Source organism: Aquila chrysaetos, chromosome 6 (genome assembly GCF_900496995.4).
Source record: "Aquila chrysaetos chrysaetos chromosome 6, bAquChr1.4, whole genome shotgun sequence".
In the NCBI taxonomy this organism is placed as follows: domain Eukaryota; kingdom Metazoa; phylum Chordata; class Aves; order Accipitriformes; family Accipitridae; genus Aquila; species Aquila chrysaetos.
In genome coordinates this window covers 52,057,398-52,079,046 of record NC_044009.1, presented here as the reverse complement: position 1 = coordinate 52,079,046, position 21,649 = coordinate 52,057,398, and the positions used below count along the sequence as shown (strand labels likewise).

Below are 21,649 nucleotides of genomic sequence, written 5' to 3'. Positions count from 1 at the left end.
TCACACCTTTCTATTCATAGTTTGTTCCCTTTTTGGAAGAAAGCACGTCCTTGGTGAAAAAAAGGTATTGGGGCCTAAGTATTAAATATTTGATTTATTCCTTCTGTTCTTGCATGGGACATGAACATCTTTTAGTAATATCGGTGCAATTGTTGAACTGAAAAAGGCAGTAGAGGTGATTTCAGAATTAAGGGACTGATCGTGGTTTTTGCAGAAGGCAAGGAGTGTGTTCAGCTCTGTCCCTTCATCCCAAGTGATTTACGACAGGGAATGCCTTTATGTTATAGCTGTGTTTATCCACCTATTTATCTGTTGCTGTTGGGGTGATGTGGAAAGCTGGCAATGCTGTTCAAAGCCACGTGAAACTTTCCTGCTGCCAAGCTTTGTTAGTGTGAAGGCTTAATAAATGATCTGAATGTGGACTGGGATATAAGTGAACCTGGAATTGCTTATGATTTCTCAAGAAAGAGTTTCAGCTTAGTTCCATAAGAAACCACAAAAATTGTGCATCTAAATTCACTGTAAGGCTCTGCTGCGTTCAGTGAGAAGCTGGGAGAAGAATACATGTATATTGAAACTAATAGATAGGTTTGAAAAGTCAAGGCAAAATTAAATTGGCGGGTTGTGAGGAAACTGGACCATGTTGTAACAGCCAGCAGCATTTTGACTTCTGAGGTGGGACAATTCTTGTGTGTGCACCTCAGGTGGACCACCAAGAAGAAATTACATTTCTTCTTTCAGCCTAAGCGCAACCATAACCCACCTGAGGGAGTGAAAGGAAAAAGGACCATCGATGCCACGAAGCAGTAGGCACCAAAAAGGTGTGATGTAGTGTAATCCTCATCCCACCGTTTTCATACCAAGTGCTTTAAGGGGGATAGGCGTTACTCACTGATGATGCACCTGCGTGACTCCAGAGGATCTCTGCCCCTGCAGAGTAGACCTGTCTGCCACTGCACCAATTCCCCTCTGCAACTGTTTACTGGGTGTCTGTGGCTCTAAATTACAGGTCACGCTGCTTATAACATCTGCAACTCTCACCATAGTTGCTGTAAGCTAATGAGTTGCAACAATGGTAATAATAATAATAATAATAAAGTTTGTCAAAAGATAAGAGATATGTGTTATCTTTACTGCGTAGTAGTAAGGCAGAGGCTTGTGCAGAGGGACAAGTGTTGGAGACAGGATATAAGAACTGAAATTCTGGCTGCTAGTCATGGTTTTTCACTAGCATTTACAGCTGATATTTATACCTCTGTTCTAAAAATATAAAAGTTTATTTAGCTTATAAATAGAAGAAGAAAAGATTTGAAAAGAACCTCCCCTTCCTTTCCTAGTTGATACTAACTTAAATTAATATTCTGAAAACTAGAAATTTTTAGTTACAGATGAAAGAGTTGGGTGCTGTATCTAAGCTTACCCCATCAGCTCTTGTTAGGAAATCTGATCAATACAATCAGAACTGGTTTTGTGTTCTTGGAGAAATCTTCCTTTGGTGTATCTTCTTTCTGCTCAGTGCCTATGTGAAAAACCCTGTTGCTGTCTTGGGAACATTAGTAGGAGAGATAAATTAGTCTGATTGACATCATCTTGTTGATAAATGTTTTCTTTTAAGACTCTCAAAGGACATAAGTAAAGAACAGCAGAGGCTGTGACAGATGCTGTCATGTGAGGAGAACTACCCTTCATGCCAATGACCAGATTCAGTTGGGAAAAAAAAACCAAAACAACGCTGCTGACTTAATTACGTGTAAATATCTTGTGGTAATATACAGTAACTTTTACACTGTGATTTTTGGATAGTCAGTGTTTTGGTGTTTGTTTTTTTTTTAAATCTTATACTAATTTTTAAGTTTCTATAACTAGTTGGAGAGTTAGGTTGAGGTGCATTTGTTCATCTGATTCTCTTTGCTTCATGATATCTCATAATGAAAAACATTAACAAGTATTTGGCACCATGTTCATATTCTTTTCAGTTTGGGTTTGTTTGGGTTTTTTTTCCCCCTTTGAATCCTCTCTTGATTCAATATTTGAAATATCCCGGTTGGACACTAATAGAGGTGACCATGTGAGATTTGCAGGAATGGACAAAGAAAGCAAATATTCTGTGTGAGAACAGTAGTTGGTATATGGTTTTGAGGAGATAGATATACCTGCAGCAAGCAAACAACATGTCAGTGTACATGGGTTTCCCTGTGAGTTAATATTCTATCTGAAGAAGTATGGGGTGGTGGTTTTGAATGTTGCTTGAACGTGCATTACCTAGATGTAAGATGGAGAGGGAAGTGAAACACCTTGGTGTTTTTTTTCCTAATGCTGTTCTATACTAAAAACTTCAGTCCTGTATCCAAAGACCATCAAGCACTGGGTTAACATTTATTTGGATTTTATTTTGCAGCTTGGACCTGTCAGAAAAAAAGCAGTGATTGCAATCTCACTAAGAGGGTGAGGGGGGATAGTAAACAGAAGCTTGTCGCATAGACAAATTTCCTAACCAAAAAATTTGATCAGTGAGATGACAGTTCCTTCTCTGTCCAAAAACATCAGGAAGCGTGAAATGAATTTGGGTTTCATACCAATATTACTTTCTTTCCTTCTCTTCCAGCAAAGTCTTTTTGACTCATAGCAGTATACTAAGCAGTTGGTTTACATACCATACAGCTACTAGCTTGTGCTGCTACTCACTCTGTATCAACCTGTCAGTATCAAAAAATAAACACGAAAACAAGACACTGTAGATGATTTACTCGTGGCATTTTGATTGCATTGCCTCTAAGTATATTATTTGTTATGATCTAATATTTTCTATTAATACTTTAAGAAAGAGGATAAGCAGCACCAAAGTAAAAAGTGAAGTTCATCTTGTTAGAACACGTATCCTTTACTAAAAAAATCCCCATTTGTATGGTAGTTCAATTTAAAAAAATAATGTTTGCAAATATTTGTTTCCGTTGGCTGGATAACCTAACAAGAATAAGAAAATGTATCTATCTGTGGTATAAAAAAATTTACCTTATTACTTTTACCAATACGTAGGTATTGATTCTAGCATTTCTGATTCCAGAGAACAGGATCAAGGGAAGCTGCTTTTTTCAGTTTGTATTTTTTTTATATTTCCAGTGAGTTAATTAGTCAGCTGTTAATGGACTAGGAAACCATTCATCATTAGATACTGACTTGCCTCCTGTGTTAAAGAATCATCACAAAACAGGGACTCTATGACATTGTCATATTCAGGTTCTCAAATGCCTCAAAGCTTTGGGACATCGGGACACAGACACGGTGGTTCAGACTCGGCCGATCATTGCAGCTGTAGGAGGTTTTATAGCCTGTGTGCAGTGACTCAGTACTAACGGTTTACGGTCTTGGGGCTAGAGGTCTATCGTGCACAGACTGTGAGTGTTACTCCACAGTGCTATGCAACTTGTCACTTCCAAGGATTATCCATAGTTTAAACAGTTAAATTCCCTGTCGGATGGAAGTTTTCATTCCTAAGCCAAGACACAATCACTGGCAATGTATGTGCTCCTACCCTGTTTTCATGCAGAAGAAAAAAGGTTGGCTTAATGTACTGCCAGCTGTCATACCATGAAGGCAGGTCTCAGAGAAAGATACATACATATAGATATAATTTTAAGGCAACCACTTGCGTTTATCTAACCAAGCCCTTCACTTCATGTTTTTCAGTGAAAAAATTTTCCCCACTTGCCACGTATTTCTATATGTCACACCAAAATTTGCCTACCCCCACTGCAGAGGTCCTGGGCAGCGGATCCTCGCAGTTAAACCATCCTGTAGGTAAGCTGTTCTGGCTGACTGCTGCTGCGGGTGCTAACTCGGCACCAGAAAAGGTGCTTTTAGAACAACCTCTTTTCTCATAGCCACCTCTGTCAACAACACATCAAAATCCTATTCATTTGGGAGGCCTTTTTTAGATTTTGAACAGTCAGGCTTCCACTCATGCCTCACAGTTTCATATGCTAATAAATCTTCTTAGTAGTTTCAAAACGATTACAAGAGAGAGAGGTTTGCACGTGTGTCTGCAGTATAGACTGCACCTGAATTTTTTAAAAGGAGAAACACATTGTTGTTTCACATCCTCATCTGTGAATTTTCCACCTGCAGCTTATGAAGAGAAAGCTTAGTTGGACCATTAAAAATGCACAAGTTCAACTTGTGTAAGCTTTTCTTTTCCTTGAAGTTCTTGTGATGTGACTTTTGCATACTTCTAAAATGATATGCCACTTTTACTGCATGATAATTAGTAGGGAAAAGTAAGGCAAATACTGAGAAATAAAGATGTTTAGTCCTAGGAGAGCCTGTCTTTTCCTTTGCTTGTATACTTAAAACCACGTCTTAGTTACTAGGCTGCGTGACAGTTACAGAAATTGCAGAGATGTATGGCATGCATTCAAAGTGCAGATATTTCTTTGCTCAATCAATGCTATACTGCCAACTTAAGTGACATATGGATTCAGCACTGAGTTCCTGAAAATGCTTTCCTCAGATGCTTCTAACACTGTAGCAAGTCAAATCCACTGAGATTCCCTACATTGGGAGAATGCCTCCTCAGCTATTTCAGTCCTGGTATCGATGACTACCTTTGCACCTGACTTCATCATCAAGTCTACTTGAGATCTAGAAACCATGTAGAGTCAAGCCTGTACAGGGTCTTCATCTGGTAAGTGTTCTTTGGGGAAAAATACAAGATCGTGCTCTACTACAATGTTCATGCAGGCATGAGGGTCTTTAAATTGTGCTGGCACTGTCCTGATGTGATTACTGCAACTGTCAATAGGCTGTGGTTTATTCCCGACCTACTTAGAGGACTCTCTCCCACCTCTTGGGAAGGTACAATAAATACTGGATAACAGTAAGCCCTTGTAAGAACAGTATGGTGAGGGAAAACCCTTACCTAACTCCCTTTTTTTCACTCCCTTTTTCATTATTAGTGGAGTTTCTATGACTCGCATTTTCTACACCTGTTTCCTCTATCGTTTGGATCCCTGGAGTGCAAACACCAATATAGCTTGTGGACCTCCCGACAGAGGCTGGTAAGAGCTTATCTAACAAGAATTACTTTATTTTTAGGGCTCTGAAGTTTATGCTGTGCTCTTCAGTTAATGCTTCCCCCCCAGACTAAATGGCTTTCACATTTAAGGCTTCTTGATTGTTACAGCATTTTTTTGTCTTGCAGATTGTGTACCATAAGCACCATACATTTCACGTCTTATAGTTTCCAGTGCATTTTTAGATTTTTGATGGAGACTGCACTCTAAAGGAAAATTTTGGACATGTGATTAGCTTAGGTCAGAGCCTTGTAAATGCTAAAGTACAAGATTTTTTTTTTGTTTTTTTCCAGCTTTCCTGTGCAAAATCTGGTAGACAGAAAGGAATGGCAGAAAAGAATGAGAAGTAAATAATGGTAGTTAAAAAATAGACACAATGACACAAATATGTATTAAAATATGTCCTTCTTCAATGATACAATGCTTGTTAAGTTTGGGTGGTCTACTGATTACCTCAGGATGTTAAATATAGTACCCATGATGTCAGTAAGTTTATCCACACAAAGGGCAAGACACAGAGAAGCCAGTGTAATCTCTGGCACAACAGATTTCCTGTGTAATTTTCAGTCAAGCAGAGGCAAGGATGGATAAAAGGTCTCTTGAGTCTTGAAGTCATCTTCTTCAAGAGGTAATTGCAGGCTTGCATTTCAATGATATGTACTGCCTGGGTTTCATGATGTGGGGTCTGGCCTTGGCTTATTAAAATTCTTCCAAACTCTACCTTGGAATCTAGAGAGCGATGCAGTATAAAAGAAATACAAGGGAAAGAATGATCAAGATGATATAGAAATGTCACTAACTGGCAGGGTTAGTTGTAGAAAACTAGAATTTCTGCAACAGTTCTGTCTTTTCGGGGTGAGGGGGTTATGGTGTGGCTGCCCTGTGGTCCTTATATACTGATCCTCTATATTGATCAGGCTCCAGGATTAGCTTACATATTTTTCATAGGTGCAAGATTGCATCGTAAAACAAACTAAATGCAGTTCTAGAAAAAAACAGTGAGTTTTTGTATGTGAATGCTGTGTGGGTTAGGAGAGTGAGTGTAAGTAGGTTGCTACTTCATAGTTCTTGTATTATATACCTTCTTATAAATAAATCTAGAGAAGGTCACATGTTTTTTCCTTCCTTTCCCCCTGCCCCGAGTGGTTACTGTTTGATAAGTAGGACTGATTGAACTTAATATTTAAAAAAGTTAAGTGCAGGAAAATATTTTCTGCTTTAAAATATTGGGCCATTTAAATGCAAAACAACATCTTCCTCTACCTTTGTCACCTTGCACCATTCTGGCTTTTTAGTTCAAAACTGCTGAGCATATGCATATTTATGTACTGTGGATAAAACAGTCTGGTCTGGTGTGTTAACCTGTATCACAATTGCCAGGCTGTCATCTACAGCAGAATTTTCCTAATGCCTTTGAAACATTTGTTCCCCAGAAAATCAAGTTGGTATTTGTGGAATATTCCAGCAAACAGTAACTTGAAATCCAAGTCACAGGCACAATTTTTCACAGGAAAGCAATTAAAAAAAAATTTAAAGGAATATTAACCATTAGTATTCCATTTACTCATACACGTTCTACTTCAGCATGCAATACTTGCTGATATTTCAATATGAATATGTATCATTGACATTTTAATAGTCCTGAGAAGTGAACGACATGAAATGTAACAATGAGCATAGTAGTTTATTTCCACAGTGAAGACTAATGTATAGGCATATGGGAAGATATGTGTGCATGTATTTAGGTATTGTATATAAATATACAAATAACAACTTATCTATATATAGGCAGGTCTGTAAAGATCCACTTATTGGTATGTGTTGTATGTAGATAAAAGCACTTAAGCAAGTGAACTCTAAATTTTCACCAATAAAGCCCAATCGTGGACTCAAGTAGAAATCACAGAAAAAGTAGTTTTTGTTTTTTTTTTTTTTTTTTTTTTTTTAGTTCTACACAGAAACGAAGCTAGTAGTGATAGTTTTGTCAGAGTTGTTCCCTGAGAATTAGAGCTGAAGGAGCAAAGCAGCAAATGTAAGAATTGAAAGATTTGCTGGCAGCCGTAGGTGACCTAAGAGCACTGTCCTCCCCTCTTCGTGTTCTGATGTCCGAACATAAATCTTATGTTCTGTCCAACTTTTCACTTCAGCAATAATACTTTTGGTTCTTAAACCCCTTCTGTAATTTTGATGGGGTATTCCATGCTTCGTTTCCAGCCCTGAACTGTCTGCTGCTAAAGGTCTGCCATGTTTCACAACAAAGCTGCATTTCAGTAGCAGAAAAAGTGGTACTTGCATCCTGCGTGTAATTTTGGCCTTGCTTAGTGTCTTTCTAAATAAGATATATTGAACAGCACTGTAGAAAAATCTGAGGATGATGAGTAACCTATGAGTTGCAGAGTATATAACTAAGGGAGAGCTTGTTTGCAGGAACTTGCAAGAGAACTGCACAGAAAATTGCATCCCGTGTGAAAATGCTTGCTAATTTTGTCAGAATAACCATCAGGACAGTGGAATACAACCTTCTATTGATCTAGTAAACCTGATTTAAATTAGGTGATTGGAATGAGGCATAGTAATATCCAATATTGTAGCAGTGACTATGGGGGAATGCCATTTACAGGAAGAGCAATGTGAAGTACAACTGTTAAGTCTGAAAAAGAGGCCAAGAACCCAGACTTGCTGAAAAGACCCAAGAAGGGGGATGGTGAGTCACCAGCCATGGTGCTAATTTTGGCATCAACGGAGATCTGAGCTGGAAATGACAATGATGAATTACATGTTTAATAAAAAAAGTTGGTCCTTCACTACATAAAGGTTTGTCATTGTGTACGTAGATGTCACATTATGTATCCAATCCACTGAAAAGCAGTACTTTGGAGAAAAATGTCTCTGTGAGTTGTTTCTGGAATGCACACACACAGGATCTGGATTGGAGAGCAGAAGGTTAAGCTGACATTGCTCTCATGAGACTCTATCAACATGCTATATTCATTTCTGGACATCTTCAAAAAATGTTAAGGAACTGAAGGACTTTTAAATAAACAGAAATAAGATTTAAAGGGGAAGGATTGCCTAGTAAAGCAAAATGCTAAGTAATTGAAAGCATATAGCTTGCCTAAAGGAGAAAAAGAAGGATCTACAGCTCTGTGCAGAGTATAAAATACTTGGCAGTAGTGAATGAGATATGATATTTCATCTGGATATAAATATTAACTTCTAGAAAGAGTTAAGGAACAAGAAGATGTCTCTCAAGGGCTCCTGACAATCATTTATTGAATTATGTGATATAGTATATGAAAAGAGATCATTGTTGGCATTGGCTTTTAAATGCATCTCCTTGAAGAACTAAAGCAATCCTATCATGTGAGTCAACTAGATGACCTAAGAGGTCAGTTCCATTATCATCATCATGATTCTGCTCCATACGTCATACAATTATCATAGAATCATTTAGGTTGGAAAAGACCTTCAAGATCATCGAGTCCAACCATCAACTATGCCCACTAAACCATGTCCTGAAATACCCCGTCTACTCGCTTTTTGAATATCTCCAGGGATGGTGACTCAACCACTTCCCTGGGCAGCCTATTCCAATGTCTGACAACCCTCTCAGTAAAGAAATCTTTCCTAATATCTAACCTAAATCTCCCTTGCCGCAACTTGAGGCCATATCAATTCTTGACCTTCCAAAATACTTTGCTCATTAGAATTGCTCCCCTGTTGCTTAATCTGTTTATCATGTATTCTTAGTCTTCCTTCACTGGGCATATTGGCTGTTAATTGGGTTCCTTGCAAGTTTTTTCCTTGCAAGTAGTCAGTTTTCACATGTTCCTGAGTCCACGTGTTTAGCTATGTAATATTTCATAAAAAGTGATAAAACCATTGACACGTGATTTGCATCAAGTTAAGTTGACAAAGCACCACTTCAGGTATACTTAAAGGATGAAGTTAAAGACAGACTTATGCTAAAAATTTAGTTCAAAGTCCAGACTCCTCTCTCCTTTCTCTGAAGTTCAGAAATTCTTGAATTAGGATGGTTTTGATTCAGGTACAATATAGGAATGAAATTGTCTCTGTCAATTCAAATTCGTTATTATTATCAACTCTGAAAGAAGAAAATGTGCATGTTTTTTCCATTTGAGTGCCTCCTTGGATTTGCCTAGGAATCCATTTCAGCAGAGACCTGGTGTAGTTCAGTCAAGCTCTGGTGTGTTTTGGGTTTCCTCGGGAGCACAGAAGCACCCAGCTCCCTTTTCCTTCACATTGCTGAGAACAGGTGGCCTCCTCCGGGGTCACCAAGTATATTTAGGGCTGAAACTTGAGCGGGCTGGAGCCAGATTGGCTGTGCTAGCCACATGCGTAATTAGGAACAGAGGCACCAGGCTCGCTCTCGCCCAGTGCTGCTCAGGAGGGAAGAGTGGAGAGGCTTTGCTCCTAAGGATATTTACTGGATGTGGCTGGTAAGAACGTTTTAATCATGTTTGACTTCTTTTCCTTAGAATAGGATCTTGAGCTGTTTCCTGATTCTGTAGTTTTTTGGGAGTAGTTGTCATGCCTTGCCCATGGAAGTCAGATTTTCTGTCTGGCTGACTAGTTGCAAGTTGCAGTAAGTGGAAAGGAACTGTGTTTTGGTGTAACTGAAGGTTATAATAGTGACAGTTTGTGTAGATTGTATCCTTAGACGCAATCCCTACTTCTTGGGTTTATTCATAAACTTTGGCCTACTTTTTCACACGACATGCTACTTACTAATTGAGTTATTCTTTATTTATTTTAATAGTTAACATTCTGGTTTAACAAATTGATTTTGGGGGGGGTAATTTTTCTCAACACATTGGAACTAAAAAGGGACAGTATTCTATGTTGCTATATTTAACCTGCATTACTAGACTTCACTTGCCTCAGAAGGAATTGCAGTTTAGCCAGCTAAACAAAACCACCCCGTCATTGGGTAGTATTAGCTTACACGGCAAATATCTTTGGACTCAGGAACAGCTGTTCCAAAGCCTCATCCCCTACCAACATTAGAAACAGGGCTGTAGTCTCTGGTGGAAAATTGTAGCTTTGCCTCATAGCAAAATCATTGTGTTAATTAATTTGTTTAAAGGTTTTGACAGTAATCTGTACATTGTAATTCAGCCAACTGTATGGATTTTCATATTTTCCAGGTCTGAAGAAATAGAGAGAAAAAAGCCACAAGTACTAAAAAAAAGACCAAAAAACCAAAACCCAGAGCATCTATTATAGGCTAATGCTGGGAAGACAGAAATTGCCTCATTAACCTAAGGTCACTTAAAAAAAATATTTACAATCTTTTTCTACATTATGCTTTTACTTATGAATGAATATAGTAGAATATACAGATAAAGGTCCCATTCAAACAGGAGCTTGAATAATGTAATGAAATAGTACAGAATAGCCACAGAGAAAAGAAAAATTGTTCAAATAATTTTGTTGTAATGAAAAAAAATCAAATCATACTTCAAGAAATCTCTTCCCATGATTTTTTTTTTTCTTTTTTTTTAATTTTCATTGAATTCCAGTATTGGTGTTACAACTATTAGGACAAAGTATTTGTCCAAAACTGTAATTTATATCAGTATGTTTGAAACTTAATCCAATGCTTTCCCATAATAGTCAAAGTAATCCCAGATCCCAACTTTAGTTCTATTGTTCAAGTTCTTTCACTGATTAGCCAACAACATTGTAATAATCTGACTAATTACTAACCATGACCCCAGGTGCTTTATGAACTTGACTAGTAGCTTTTCACAGTACTTTCAGTATTGGGCTAATACTGTATATTCTCACTTTTATTTGCTGTGTGACCAGTGAGTGGGGGAGAGACAGAAGAATACCTTCAAAATGGAGGAAGAAGAATATGAGGAAGTAGTGGAGGTAAGACGACAATCTGAGAGTAGAAATATTTGTTTCCTCCTTTGTGAATGAATATATTAATCACTTGAATGAGACATTGCTCATGAGCATAGATGGTTGCTTGCTGATTGCTCTCTGAAGATTAGGGTATGACTAGATATCTATTAAATGGCTTGATCAGTAAACAACAACAACAACAACAAAGTTGCTCTCTGAGGCAAAGTCTCCCTGGTTCCTGTCATAGTTTCTCTGTTTAAATAAGGATTGTAACTATCCCACACCCGCATTGCAAGGTTTTGTGATGACTCTTCTGTGTAATTATAGATGCAGTGGGCCATCTCTTTTCCCTCCTGGCTTGCCCTCTGTCATTCAATCCATGCTAGAGAGGATGACTTTGGAAGCCTCTTTCTAGCCTCACCTCTGTGCCCACTGCAATGCAGAAATGCAGCAGCTTTGTGCCACCAAGGTACCATTAACCAATTTAGCCTTAGAAGTTGCAGAGATGGAGATAGATTTAAACCTGATGTACGTGGAGTGGCATCAGGGATTAATTTGCTGATAAGTCATTTAAACTCAGTTATATGCCTAATTATTTAGTCTCAGCAATTTGATTAAAAGAATCCCCAGGAAATGGGGAACCTACAGCTTACTATTATAAGCGAGTTCCATTGGAATAATGACTGCTATTGAAAGAGTATACGAGGTTAACAACCAGTATGGTCTCACCTGTTGCATTATTACTATTCTGAAATGAAATCATGTGTAGGTGATTATAACAAATTGCTCAGTGTTTGAGGAAAAGAGGAAGACTGTACAAATGTAGACATCCCACAACTCATTATCTCCACACTATATTCAATGGACTGTTGATTTCAGGCAGTGTAACAGCATTGAGCCCTGACTGCTGACTTTACACATTTCAAATAGTGAATGAAGTCAAGTCAAATGGTTTGCCAGTTGAATTAGTTAAACGTGTTTTGGAAAATAAGTGTTACCGTTCATAAAGTCCATTTTAAAGACATTGTACCACCTAGTTGCAAAGACACCAGTCGTTCATTAATTTTCCTATTACCATGTTTCTTGTAATTGCCTTTTTGCTTCCTGAGCATTGTGTGTGCTCTCTGTAACAAAATGTATATTTATTTGCTGTCAATGTTTATTTGTTGCTGCTGGAATTATGGTGTGTTGGGCTTTTTGTCTACACAGGTCTGTTTCATTCTTTGTTTTTAATCTTCAACAACTGCCTTCCTGTAACCACATCCCTCAGAGAGACCGAGATGGTCCTGCTTTAGTAGCTTCCCTCGAGATATTCATAGTGAGAAGTTAAATAAAACAGGAACAATAGCATCTGGTACATTTCTAAGGCAGTTTAAGCCTTTCTAGAGTTTTCTTAACTAGAATTCCACTTCTGTATGAATTGCCTATTTTAAACCTGTAAGAGTTCTATCAGAAATTCATCTTCCGAAAGAGTAGAAAATTATTGCTGAATAATGAGTGGCTGAGAAAACTTTGAGGATTTTAAGATACTATTTTGTCTTTCTCTGGAGTTATTAGTCTGCACTGGACACTGTAGCCATTTGTGATGTTCAAAACCCACAGTGAACGACACAAACCTTTGCTGCCGAGTTACTCGAGGCTTTGTGGAAGGTGGGTCAAACACGGTATAGAGCCAGTGAGCAGAAATTGCCTCAAAACAGCCCAATAAGATGCAGCTTGAAAAGTATGGGCTAATTACGTGAACCTAACTTAGAGGAATAACTCTGGGAAAAGGGCTTAAATGTTAATGAGAATTTAATGAGATTCAAAGGGCTTTCTGTTCTCACCGTTTTGGCGCGTGACCCCGAGCAAATCGTTGCTGCAGAGATTTTCAAAGATGAAACCCGCGTTTCTCATTTTCCCCTTTCTGGAAGTCAGTGGCAAGTGAAGCGCCTTTTGAATAAAACAGGCGCCGTTTGCTACAGCGGATGGAGCAACGTCTCTAACCGCCTTTTTCTTCGTGAAGCAGCGAGGGGAGATGGAGGGCGAAGCCTCGGGGCGGTGAAGCGCGGGCGCGGGCCGGCTCCCCTCAGCGCGGCCGCCATCTGCCGCGGAGCGGTGCGGCGCTGTGGCAGGCGGGCGGGACGGCGCCATCGTGCGGCCGCCATTTTGCGGCGCCTCAGAGGGGTCCTCGGCAAGTGGCGAACAGGGCGGCGGTGGGCTCTGCGTTGGCGCAGCGGCTCTGGTCGGAGCGGAGCGTGGCGCCTCCGGCTGCCGGCCGCTGTGGGGAAAGGCAAGCCGGCAGCGGGGGAAGCGAAGCCCACAGAGCGCTGCAAACAGGGACGTAACCCTTGTTGCCCCTCCGGTGGGAGATGCGTTCTGGTCAGGTCAGTTGCGCTGCAGGTTGCTGAAGGAGGAGGTGAGCAGGCTTTGCGGCATCACTGGTGAAGAAGACGTTGACAGCACCTTCGTGAAAAGCAAGAGGCAGAGCTGCACGTGGCAAGGAAGGAGACCCTGGTTAAATGGGTGGTGGAGGGTGGCCGTCGGGATGGAGAAGGCGGGAAGCTCATGGTTTCTGGCATCAGGACGAAGGTTCGTGCTCCGCCTGCAGGTCTGCCACTTCAGAGTAGATGTGGTGCCCCAGGAACTTCTTTAGGCAGCTGGAGAAAGCCTCACGGGCACAGTCTGTGTGCTTGTGGGTGGCTTTAACCATCCCGGTATCTGCTGGAAGGGCCTGTGGCTGGGCACAAGCAACCTAGGAGATTTCTGGAAAGTACTGAAGATAAATGTCTTGATGCAGTTGATTGGTGAACTAACTTGGAGAGATGCTCTGCTGGACATGCTACTCACAAGCAAGAAAGAACTGGTGGAAGATGCAAAGGTCAAGGGCAAGCCATGGCTGCAGTGGCCATGAGACTGTGGAGTTGAAGATTCAGAGAGGAGTGAGCAAGATAAACAGAATTACAATCCCAGATTTCAGAAGAGCAGAGCTGGGCCTGATCAGGGACCTGCTTGGGAAGATCCCATGGGAAACAGCCCTGGAGGGCAAAGGGGCCCAGGGGAGCTGGGTGATCCTCAAGAACAGTTTTCTCCGAGCACAAGAATGGTTCAGTCCAATATGCAGAAGTCAAACACAGCAGAAGGCTGGTGTGGATGAACAGGGAGCTCTTGACTGAGCTCAAACACAAAAAAAAGAAGTATACTGAAGGTGGAAGCAGGAGCAGGCAACTTGGGAGGAACATAAAGACATAAGACATTATAAACTCCATTTCTACATGCATGGGCAAAGTTCAGCTGGAGTTGAAGCCAGCAAGGGAAGTTAAGAACACCAAGAAAGGTTTCTGCAGGTACCATCAGCAGCAAAAGGAAAGCTAAGTGAGTGTGGGACCATAGTTCAGCAGGCAGGGAAGCTAGTGACAAGGAACAGGCAAAATGCTGACGTACTTGAAGCCTTTTTTGCTTCAGGTTTGATAAGGCTTGTCCTGTGGTCTTCCGCATCTCTGAGCTTCCTAGCAGAGATGGGGGAGTGAAGTTGTACCCACAGCAGAGGAAGACAGAGTTAGGGATGTGACTTAACCCACTGGGATGCACGTAGTTCTGTGGGACCAGAGGGGATGGATCCAGGGGTGCTGAGGGAACGGGCTGATGACATTGCAAGGCTGCTGTCATCTTTGAAAGTTCATAGTGATGCAGGGATGTTCCTGACAACTGGAAAAAGACAAATGTCGTACTCATTTTCAAGAAAGGCAAGAAAGAAGATGCAGGGAACTACAGGCTGGTCAACCTCACTTCAGTCCTTGAAAAGGCTATGGACCAAATCCTTTTAGAAGCTATTTCTAAACACATGAAAGACGTAAAGGTTATGGGGAGCAGTGAACATTGATTTATCAAGGGCAAATCATGGCTGACCAAACTCATTGCTTATTATAATGAGTTCACTGCTGCTATGGACAAGGGGAGACCAGTGAATGTTGCATATCTTGACTACTTTAGGAATACCTCTGAAACAGTCTCCCATAGTCTTCTTATCACCAAATTTATGCGATGTGGGATGGATAAGTGGACAATGAAGTGGGTGGAAAATTGTCTGGACTGCAGAGCTCAGAATTGTGATCAGTAGTACAAAGTCTATCTGGCAGCCAGTAATTATTGGTGTCCTTCAAGGATCTGTAAGTAGGAACAACTCTGAGGGCAGCCTTAGAGAGAGAAACCTACTACAGTCCTCTCAGCTTGTTACCAAACACTTGGAAAATCCTGGTTTTTTGAATGCTGATTCTTTCTTTTAGTGCGGTCATCATTGCCTTCCCTCTTGTGGGTAAAATTAGATAATGATCCTTCATTAATTACTTGGGAGGATGATTAATTGAGGAATGTATGGAGGAAATCCAATTGTTAATGCAAAAAATGAACACGTTTAGAATTGCCAAGGATGCAAATGTAACTACATAGGTACCTATGAACTACAGGCCTATTTCTCCAGAAGTGTGTTTTTAAAACAGCTTAACAGAAGCTACAGTTTGCTATTCTGTATGATCTGTCCTAACAATGATTCTTTTTCTTTTCTTTTAATAGTACTACATTGAAGAGACAATTATTGAGGAGGGTGAACCACATGAGGTAAAGGTCCCTGTGATGTTGCGTGTGGAGTATAATATGTATGTAATTAATGCATGATGCTAAATTAGTACCCTTTTGTATTCTGAGAACTATTTTCTCATATTAAACACACAAATATCAGTGAACAGTTGCTGCTTAAGATTTTATTTCCTCTGCAAGACCCTGTTGTGGGACGTTTTAGAGGACTCCTAGCTTGTTCTGAGTATCCTATCTGCCACTCTTTGGTTTTCGTTAGAAGGAGATGTGGATGTGCCCATCAGAAAACAGCTGTGCTAATTTCTGTCCTGCCATGGGTCTTGCTGATAGTCTTCCCTTTGATCCTGGCCAGGAGCTGTTTACACAGGAGCTGACAAAATGAAGCAACAGGTTATGTTAATAACGAGAAACACAGACAGGAAGATTACTTAGGTAACATAATGACAGAAATCAAATTATTAGTGCAAAATCCAATTATTAGTGTTAAAAATGAGCAGAATTATCGAGGATGTGAATGTGACTAGATATGTACATATGAACGACAGGCACGTGTATGCGTTAGTCAACCTTGTTATGAAGAGCAATATAAAAAGATTCTGCCTGAAACCAGTTTACATGTATCAGTTCTGTTCCCTTCACCATGTGTAATTTCACTAAATAGTGGTGGTTTGCAGTTTTTTTCATGTCACTGGTAACAAATATTTGAGTCACCAAGGAGTTAGTAGCATAATTTGAAATTCTACTTATAATATAGATATAACCGAACTATCTGCTACGTTACCATGAAATATTCTTTACGGCATAGGCTTATGTGGAAACAAAAGCTTAATACTTCACTTTGTGAGTGTGTTTCCTTTGAAACAAAGGGTCTGTTCCCAAAGTCTTCCTGTATTTTTAATTTATTAAAATACGATTTGATTAACACTATTGGAGCAAGTAATCTATGACTACACTTTTGAAGGAAACTGCCATCTTACGATTTTTAAGATTAATTCATCCACTGCATTCATCAGGTGTTCTAAAATCTGTAGCCAGACTGGATTGAAAGGGAGCAATAGCATGACTGATTATTTCTCTGATTTGCATTAGTTTTTGAAAACAGTACTGTGGAATGAAGAATTACGTATGAGTACAAATGTCTTTCTAGCTAGTGTGATTAGACCTTTTCCCATCAGCTGTAAATACAGTCTAATGCATTAGTGTCGTGTGGTCCTATGAGTTATCATATGAAAATAAAAGCTTTTTTTTTTGCACAAAATGCTGTATTTTCAGAATCAAGCCTCTCCTAAGTTTGAGAAATGTATTACAACTTTTTATAAAAGCATGTAGCTTCACTGTTTTCTCGTAAAGCTAACAGCAGGTAGTGCTGTTCACAGTGTTCACATAGACAGGTTTCAAACTCTCCAGTGCTTTCAGTGCCAAAACTTAGATTAACACTCGTATATTTGTAAAGAGTTGTAAGAGAGAAACTTGTGGCAGTGCTGAAGTAACTAATATCTCAGTGAAATGCAATTAATGTTCACATAGTAAACATACCTTTTTTTTTTGCATTTTTACATAATTAAAGTTTTGTATACTTCTCAATTTAATGTTTAATGCTTGATGTATTTTCTGGTCCGTCTCATGCTAATGCAAATAGCAATCCAAAATATGAGCTTCATATATTCCTTTTTAAAGGTACTTTTTTTTTTAAAGCTAGTTCATATGAAATAAATCTTGATACTTTCTTATTCAGGTGGTTTTGGAGCAAATTTTAAAGTTGTAATAATTATTTTAAAATGTTTTTAAGTAGAATCTTAGTATTAAAATTATTGCTTACAGCGTGAATACGTTGATAAACAAATACATAAAAAAATTAAATTAATTAAGGGGTTATTTCCAATGGATGCTTGCTTGATTGATTATACAAGTATCTCAGCTATGTCTCTGCCATGATTGCGATCTGGCTATGAGAAAATGTAGTTTAGTAGAAAAAGTGGATTCTAGATATTTGTTCAGTCAGCTGGTGCATCGTGTACTTATTACAATGATCCCAAAGACTTGGTCTCGTCTGTCTGCTGCGTCCATTCCTTTCCTTTTGCAAGAAGATAATCTTTTTCAATGACTGTATGCACCTTTGACCTGCTTTCACAACTTTCAGTGATGTCAGTAGGAGTACTGGCTGTGCAATGTATGTCTTCAACACAACTTCAGCACTGAGGACTTTTCTACACTTCGGTTGTAGTAGCCAGTGGTTCCACCTGAGAACTCCCCTGATGCCAGTGGAAGTTATGCGTATAGAACAGAGGCAACAGGAGCCCCACTCTTCCAGCTCCTCTGGAGAATAATTACATGAGTTTGATACAGAAATAAGCCAGACACTTAATTCCTTGTGGGTTTTTTTTAGGTTGGGTGATGTATAGTAGGCATACTGGGTAATTCCGGTAGGAAAAGTGTCACTGATTTTCTGTCTTGCAGGTGGTCCCTGGATAAGAACTGAATATCTTTTTACTAGATAGGGGAGGTGAAAAATGCTTATCGTAAAATGATGATTTATAGTTTAAGCAAATATTTTTTTTTTCTTTATTCCCAGGTGATCACTGAGGTCACCGAGACTGTTAGCACAGACTTCACAGGTCCTAAAACTATCACCTATACTGTTGAGCGTGAAGAAACTGCTGTTGGTGATGCAGCACCTCCAGTCAGAAAGAAGACAATACGGACAAAAGTGGACCCGTCTAAGTTTTTGACACCTTATCTACAACACAGTAATAAAATGAAGGACCTATTCAGTGAGGTAAATAGTCCCATGTCTTTTATTTCTTGAGGAATGCCAACTTTACAAATATTTAATAGGTATTATTGCAAACCTTCATGCTACTGTTTTGTCTCCGGTACTTCATTTCAGGATGTCTATTAATGTTATTTGCCTGAAATAGGAAGTTTCCTTCTTTGAATTAGCTCCTCTCTTGCCTGTTTCCTGCTTGAGTGCATTAAGTAATTATTAGGCACAAAAAGTGGCTTGAGGCAGACGGCTGAAGATTATCAGAACTCCTGCATTATCTGACTTGGATATCTGAGTGAAGGAAGATAACAGGGACTAATGTCTATTGAATAGCAAACCTCAATATTTTTTATAATAGTGTATTTCTCTATCCCTCTATATGTATCTCCAAGAAAAATACTTATGCACATTATATAGGAACAAGCATCAACCTAGATTCCTGATACGGCATATCAGAGTCTGGTAGACCAATACCATGCGATGTTGTGAAAAGTGGAAAACTGCTCTGCACAGATGCAGATGGTGTCAGATCCGTTTTCCTAAATTTTAATGTATATTACCTACCAGCGTTCACTGTTTAAGTGTTATGTGAGATCACAGGCCTAGAACTGCTACCCTCACCTACATATTTTCCTTATCTTTGATCAATGAAATGGTAACTGTAAATTTATCAATATCAAGCTCCTAAGGAGAACATAATCAATTAGAGGTGATCTAAACCAGCCTAAAAGTAGAAATGGATTTTTTCTGTTGTGTCAGATGGAAGAAAGTCAGTTGGTTAAAATAAGCATAACTCTGCAAATGTAATTGAGTAATGCTAGTTTGTGTTATTGAATAATCTGCTCCAAATTCCTATGCTAACCAGATAAAAAAATCAGTAATTGCTACATACATTTCTGCCAGAGCTTTAGGATATGTCTTAACTATATTTGTCATTTTTTTCCTTCAGAACAAGTACAAAGAAAAATTTAGAAAAGAAAAAGGAAAGCCATATGCTTCCACGATTGATACCCCGGAAATTCGGAGAATCAAGAAAGTGCAAGACCAGCTCAGTGAGGTAGGTATCAATTGTCATAAGAAAAAATATTTACTGAGTGGTAAAGAAGAAAATTGAGTCACAAGTTTAGATGTTAGATACAAGTGATAATTTTTTCATGATATTGTGATAAGGCAATCTGAAAGTTTAGCAGAAACTTTATGAGATTACAAGATTGAGGAATACAGAATATATGACAACTGGAGTTCTGTGTTGTAGGTTGAAATTTAGGCCTTTCGGGAAGGGAGATGTGATGGTTCCTTTCCAGCTGCATAATAGCCCTGTTTCATTGTGCCTGAAGAGGTTTGAAAATTTCTGATCAGAATTTACAGGCACGGGAGATGATGGTGATGCCCATATCATTGAATTTGAAGATTTCACACACTATGTCCTGCAGTCATCATGAATGATGTGCCTGATGAATTTTTGTTGAGGTTAAGTTGTCCGCTGGGTAAATAACCCTAGAATTTTGTTTTTAAAATGTGTTTAAACATTTTTGTTTTCGTAAAGCAACTGAAAGTAAGTTTCCTAAAGAGATACTGGAAGAATGATGCTTAGATTCTCCCGGTGTTGCAAAATGAACTTCTGCACATCCTGTTATTTACTATGGGATTTTTCAAGAGGTGTTGTCCCCTCTGTGTGAATCCCACTTTTAGTGATCTGCCTTTGAAAGCTAGCCCAAGTGCAATTGGCCCACTGATGCAGTGCCTTTAGTTCTGGAAGCTAGCTCATCCTCCACTCTTCCTTTTAAGCAGCTGTAGTCTACCTTTCAACAATACACCTCACAGTTTGAGAAACTGAAATCCGCCTATAAAGGCTTCCTAATTCTTTGTACAGTGAATAGGGAGAGTTGAGTCCGTAGGAGTGGGAACCCCTAAAGAGGGTAGTCGCCTAACCTAACCAGTGTTCAGAAGAGTGTGCTTTAAATTCTACTCTGCTCCTGACTTAGGATATATTGAGGAATGTGATGCAGCAATCCATGCGCTAATGCTGACTGAGCCCGCTGTCAAGCTGGGAGTGATATAACCGCATTAGGATGATTTTGTGCCGAAGCTGCTGTTTTGCCATGATAATGTGGCTATATTGGTTTTGGCACTACAGCTAGTGTTTACATGGTAATGAAACTGAGATATACTGCGTAGCGTGGGGATCTCTCTATCTCATTATACAGGGTGGAAGTACACTTAGAAAGAACTCTGTGATTACAGAGGGACACTAACTCTAACTTAGATTCACATCTCTTGAAACTGTCTCAAAGCTGTATTTCTTTCTCAGTTAATTCACAAAATCTGTTTGTTTCCATAGTCTTAATTTCTAAGGAACAACTAGTCCTAAATGCTTTACTGAATTCAGGTTTTGTGTGTTTAAAGTATTATTTGTCAAAATGTCAATATTCTGCTTTTTAAAAAACCTGTCAGTTTTTGCTGTAAGAATAAATGCATTTTGTTGTGCTTTGGTCTAGGTTAAATACCGCATGGCTGGTGAAGCTGCTAGAACTATTTGCCACATTGATGAAAAGGCCAAGGATATAGAACATGCAAAGAAGGTGTCACAGCAAGTGAGCAAGGTGAGCGAGTTCTGACTTTCTGGAAGGGTTGTGAACGTTTGGAGATCATAAGGTTACTGATATGAATAAAGTTTTCAGCTCAGGGCACTAGAGCAATGTTTGGAAGAACAGTTTAGAAGCACAGAGAAGGATAGCAGAGAAGTTGATAAGGCAAGTATAAATATATCTTAAATGTTTCTAGTTCATGTCTTCAAATGTCACTGGTTTGAGACTTTCACTTTGAAAAAAATCTTTAGAGTAGGTAGTTTATTCACAAAAGTAAATATTTTTCTAATGACAGAGTAACCAATGTGCTGATCTTTCTTTCCAGGTATTATATAAACAGAACTGGGAGGAGAATAAGGACAAGTACCTGCTTCCCCCTGATGCTCCAGAGCTTGTGAATGCAATAAAAAACACAGCAATGTTCAGTAAGGTAAGAAAAAAAAATCACAGGTCTAGGCAGCTGAAGTGCAAGAAGGATTCCAAGTCAGAGTGATCAATTCGTCCTGAATATTCTGGCATTTTTCTGTTTTTTAGAAACTCTATACTGAAGACTGGGAAGGAGACAAAACATTATTCTATCCGTACAATGACAGTCCAGAGCTCAGAAGGGTGGCACAGGCTCAAAAGTCTCTGAGTGATGTAAGTATGAAAACCTGATTGACAGTTGGGTCACTGTTACAGTGTAACTTGGTAGACTACGTGGTGGACTTTGACTAGCTATAAAAACTTCATAATGGAACAGAAAATAAAAATGTGTAGGTGCGCACTGATAGCTCTGATAG

At 39.2% G+C, this 21,649-nt stretch overlaps 1 protein-coding gene across 1 annotated transcript in view; it reads left to right on the top strand.

Annotated features, from left to right (window-relative positions):
* The first annotated feature begins 9,434 nt into the window (after positions 1-9,434).
* Positions 9,435-21,649, top strand: part of NEB (nebulin) — a 131,028-nt gene continuing 118,813 nt past the window's right edge. Inside the window, 9 exon segments of the mRNA XM_041124650.1 lie at positions 9,435-9,529; positions 10,238-10,356; positions 10,902-10,967; positions 15,495-15,539; positions 18,088-18,291; positions 19,229-19,336; positions 20,778-20,882; positions 21,193-21,297; positions 21,402-21,506. Of these exon segments, the coding sequence (XP_040980584.1) occupies positions 10,935-10,967; positions 15,495-15,539; positions 18,088-18,291; positions 19,229-19,336; positions 20,778-20,882; positions 21,193-21,297; positions 21,402-21,506 (705 nt within the window). The 5' untranslated portion in view covers positions 9,435-9,529; positions 10,238-10,356; positions 10,902-10,934.